The sequence below is a fragment of the Neltuma alba genome, unplaced genomic scaffold, assembly GCF_004799145.2.
Source record: "Neltuma alba isolate B1F8T4 unplaced genomic scaffold, ASM479914v2 tig00010378_pilon, whole genome shotgun sequence".
Classification (NCBI taxonomy): domain Eukaryota; kingdom Viridiplantae; phylum Streptophyta; class Magnoliopsida; order Fabales; family Fabaceae; genus Neltuma; species Neltuma alba.
Window position 1 is genome coordinate 268,712 of NW_021635282.1, and position 4,432 is coordinate 273,143.

At 36.6% G+C, this 4,432-nt stretch overlaps 1 protein-coding gene across 3 annotated transcripts; it reads right to left on the reverse strand.

Moving 5' to 3' along the window:
• Positions 1–213: 213 nt before the first annotated feature.
• Positions 214–4,017, reverse strand: LOC114756246 (G-type lectin S-receptor-like serine/threonine-protein kinase SD1-13). 3 transcript variants are annotated; one of them, XM_028945177.1, is made up of 7 exons: positions 2,793–4,017; positions 2,611–2,721; positions 1,916–2,097; positions 1,596–1,785; positions 1,086–1,323; positions 831–981; positions 214–730 (listed from the first exon to the last, which is right to left on the reverse strand). In XM_028945177.1, exons 1-7 carry the CDS (start codon positions 3,754–3,756, stop codon positions 422–424), a joined length of 2,145 nt encoding a protein of 714 aa, XP_028801010.1. In that variant the 5' UTR covers positions 3,757–4,017; the 3' UTR covers positions 214–421. The 3 variants fall into 3 exon arrangements, with proteins under 3 accessions (XP_028801010.1, XP_028801011.1, XP_028801009.1); XM_028945178.1 differs by having other exon boundaries at positions 1,086–1,182; positions 1,596–1,806; XM_028945176.1 differs by having other exon boundaries at positions 1,596–1,806; positions 2,793–4,016.
• Positions 4,018–4,432: the final 415 nt, after the last annotated feature.

The window sequence follows — 4,432 nt, forward strand, 5'->3', positions numbered from 1 at the left end:
GGAAGTATGCATGTCTTGAAAAAAGAATGGAGGTATTTAGTTTTTAGCAAAACTCATGAAAGGTTAGTGTTGAATTTCAAAATAGAGAAGATCATAATTTTAGCTAAACTTTTGTGATTTTGCAAAATTTTTCGCTTTGCTTTCACCTAAGTTTTCTTTTTAATTACTAGCACCCCTGATTACTAGAACATACGACTACAGAAATAAGGTACATTGAACAACAAAACAAACAAAATGATTTTGAAATTCACCCAACAGTTTCTAACTAGATTCACTGCTTCACACTTGTGTTCCTTTTCTTACAAATGAATGTAGCACCTTAGATTCAACATGACAAGGGCATGATTTTGTATATATAGCTGAAATACTTGTAAGTATGTAAAGGATAGTTATTTTGGCCATGTTACCGTCGTCTTCCCTGTTATCTCCCTTGCATGTTTGTGAGAGTGACGCTATTGACAGAGCATGATCTATTGCTCTGTTGAGATGACTCTGCATTTGTCACAACCCTCCTCTGTATGTAAGCAGGCTGACATGATGGCGGAAGATTAACAATGTGATTGTTAAGCATTGAATTTACAGTGCCCATAGATGGCCTATCTCTTGCATGTTCTTGAACACATAAAAACCCTATGTGTATGCATCTCACAATGTCATTGACATAGTCTGGATCAGATATTTCTGAATCTATGAGAGATTCGATATTTTCTTCATTCCACAATTTCCATGCCTGAAATGAAATGCAAGAGTTTATAACAGCATAAATTATCTAATTTATAGACTTATGTTAATAATCAAAATTATGCCTTCATCAATGTGGAGAGGCTTACAAGTTCCAAGAGGTTCAATGAATGTTCATGATCGCAAATGCTTGTATTTTTCCTACCACTGATGATCTCAAATAGCAAAACTCCAAAGCTAAAGACATCTGATTTTTCTGAAAATAGTCCTTCCATTGCATATTCGGGTGACATATAACCACTGTATTAAATCATAGTGGTAAAGTTCAACTCATGAATCTAGTGGTGATATGTTAACATTATGTATAGATATGTTAACATTACATATAGAGAATGAAAACTTACTATGTTCCAACAACCCTTCGAGTATTGCCTTCATCTTCACTGCATTCAAAGATTCTTGCCAAACCGAAGTCTGATATTTTAGGATTGAGTTGTGCATCTAGTAAGATATTACTTGGCTTTAGGTCTCTATGTATAATTTTTAGTCTAGAATCTCTATGGAGATAAAGTAATCCACGAGCAATTCCTTTGATAATGTTCAAGCGGTTTTTCCAATCTAAAGCCTTCTTTTTAACAGGATCTACATAAACAAAAAAAGAGAGGTTACTTTCTGTTGAACAATAAGAAAAATTCAATTTTATTCCAAGCACAAGATTTGTTTTGATTAAAAAAAAAAAAAAAGGGAACTAAGCCCTTTCATGGTTTCTATGAAACCATGTTACCTTGAGAGCAAAAGGACTGACGTGAGACTTAATTTTATAAGAATGATTTCGATCTAATAATAGAGATAACAATACTGCAGCTGCAGGGCTTCTATGGACATAAATAATGAAACAGAGGAGGTGGGCTTACCATATATAAAAGCATCCAAACTCTTGTTAGGCATGTACTCATATACCAACATTTTTTCCTCTCCTTCAATACAGCATCCTAAAAGTCTTACAAGATTACGATGTTGTAGCTTTGAAATCACAACCACTTCATTCATGAACTCTTCCAGCCCTTGTTTAGAAGTTCTTGAGAGTCTTTTCACTGCTATTTCCTGTCCATCTTGCAATTCTCCCTAGTGAAATACATAATTATGTGTATGTGTGTGTATGTATATATTAAAGGAAACAGAGTAGGTCATAGAAATTATCCGAAAGGAGATTCATTTCACAAGATTTAGTTACCTTGTATACCAGACCAAAACCACCCCTTCCAAGCTTATTAGCAATTCTGAAGTTGTTGGTTGCAGTTGCGAGGATTCTAAAATCAAACAGTGGTAGCTTCTCAAGTTTTGCAATTTTCAGGTCTCCTAGCGGGTTTTCTTCCTTTTTCAGCAATAACTTTGCATTTCTTTCCTTTTTTCTTGCTGAATACAACCATATATCCGAAATATCCCAAAGTAAATCAATACAAGAAATCATGAAAGTAATTGACTATAATATCTTTTCCTTCATTTGATGACAAAGAAAATAGATTTCTAGTATTAAAAAAAAAACATGGCAAAGAATTGTTACAAATGATTTCTATTATTCAAATCATTTCTGGATGCAATGAAGCGCAAGTTCAGGTGATTTAGTGATCTTGAGTGAAAAATGATTACGCACACCAATATACGTGTAGCAAATATTTCAAGGAAAGATTTAGGATTTTGCATGCATCATGAAATATTAATGTATCACCTAAAAAGCATGTAATAATGCATTGTTGATATGCTGTGGAAGGTGGGGATTATTTTCTTAACTAGAATTAAGATGAAATAATTTCATATTTATAAGCTCCCTGCGCATCGCACGGAAAGCACATGCTAGTTTACCAAAGCAACAAATCAATGAAGAGAACATGATTATTATTGAAATAAACAGGTATATGGGAAACGTACCAGAATATTTAGCAGTACACATCTTTAAGATATAAGCACTGATGGCAATGATAATCACTCCTACTGTCACTGTTACTGTGATAACTACTTTGAAGTCCTTTTTCTTCCTACCTGTATTGGTAGCATTATAAACTCACTTAGAAACATCATAATATCAAATAATTGACTCAGCATGTACCTACCGTGTTCTGAATAGGCTTGACGGACGTAAAGATTAATTCCTCCACTGGACAATCTTACTATGCCTGTTAGGTTTCCTGTCCAGTACATGCAGGAAAAAGAAGAAACATATGCATATGCTGTACAATTGCAATTTTTTAGGCACTGATTTCTGCATGTGTCTTCAGAAACAAATGATGGCGTTGAATTTTTTGGATTATTTGTCATCTGCAGCTCGAGAAACCAATCATCTTTGCCTCCATCACTTGCACACTGTAGTGACGCCCTTCTCACACACCCACTCGTCCAATTTTGATTATTCCATTCATCGATATTCCTCGGCTCAAACCCTTTCAAACAGTTGCAGGTTGGTGATTTGCTGGAGTCACAGATCCCATATGTCCCACAGTAATTATAAGTATCACAGTTTTCTTGAACCTTTTGCTCTCCTACTTTGTTTGTTCTCCTGGTGTAAGCCAATTTTCTTTCAGAAGGGTTTTTTCTAGATGAACCAATTTTCTGGTGGGCACTAATTGCCAAATTTGAATATTCTGCGTCACCTGGATGTTGGAAACTCTCCCATAATGTCTTGCCTGTCTGGTCTATCAGCACAAGGTTACCAGAATTGAGAAGTTGGGCAGTGGAACTCGATGCTTTGTTTGACACATTTGATGACCAGAAAATCCTTTTCGTCCCATTCAATAGTACAAGATTTTTGTCCTCAGATATAGTAATGACCCCAGAAGAATCCTGCAACGGTTGGTTTTTGTTAGCCACCCATGTGACTTTGGAATTGAAGACATGCCAGATTCCGACATAACGATCTGTGGTATTTTGGGGGCTGAAGAATCCGAGTTTGAACGCGCTGTTGTTTGAGCTTACAGTTTCTGAATCTTTGACGAATACAGATGATGTAATAGAGTCTAAGGCAGTGATCAAACCTCCACAGAAGCTTAAGAGCATGAGAAAAATAGGTAGTAATCCCATGAGAAAAAACCCCAACTCTTGTTACCATCCGTGTGTCTTTCCCATTTCATCACAAGCAGGAACATTTTCCCTATTGTTGTTGTTAAGCATAAGTCTTTGAAGTCAGACGAAGGTGCTGGAGCACGCCTTGACTGGGGTCACCCCAAATGGTCAGTCTCTCTCTTTCTCTCTCTAAATTTTCTTGTAAGCTCAACATTGTGACACAAGGAAGACTGGAAGAGCAACGACTTTTATTTTTGGTCACAGGAGGACAAGAGACTTTAATGCAAACCAGCCCCACACTTTTATTTCTAGTTGTGTTTCTATCACGCCTTATCACATGTCATGATGGATGATCACCGCATGTGCTTGTATGTATGTATGTATGGATGTATATATGTATGTATTCCCAAAGGAAGGAAGACTAATGACTATTACTTCATGCCAGAGCTAGAATCTTGTGTTGCTTGGTTTCTGTTTAGCTACAAGTATGACTTTGGAGCAGGGGGCGCACTGAATTTCTACACTTCTATTTGCATTAGGGGGGCCGACGAATACCCCTCCCCCCAAAAAAAAAAAAAAAACGCCCCCGCACACAAAAAAAAAGTCTGAGTTGGAATCTATGTCGAGTACAGATTATAGAATGGCGTGTAAGACCGTGATTAACAGCAGACGCAGAAGGTTGAATATATGTGCG

Excerpts from the sequence above, each read along its gene's own strand:
- LOC114756246 (XM_028945176.1), bottom strand. The coding sequence starts at position 3,756 with ATGGGATTACTACCTATTTTTCTCATGCTCTTAAGCTTCTGTGGAGGT. Across the intron at positions 1,324-1,595 it reads TTTGGATGCTTTTATATATG|ATCCTGTTAAAAAGAAGGCT; the intron begins GTAAGCCCACCT and ends TTGTTTATGTAG. Across the intron at positions 731-830 it reads CATTGAACCTCTTGGAACTT|GCATGGAAATTGTGGAATGA; the intron begins GTAAGCCTCTCC and ends ATTTCATTTCAG.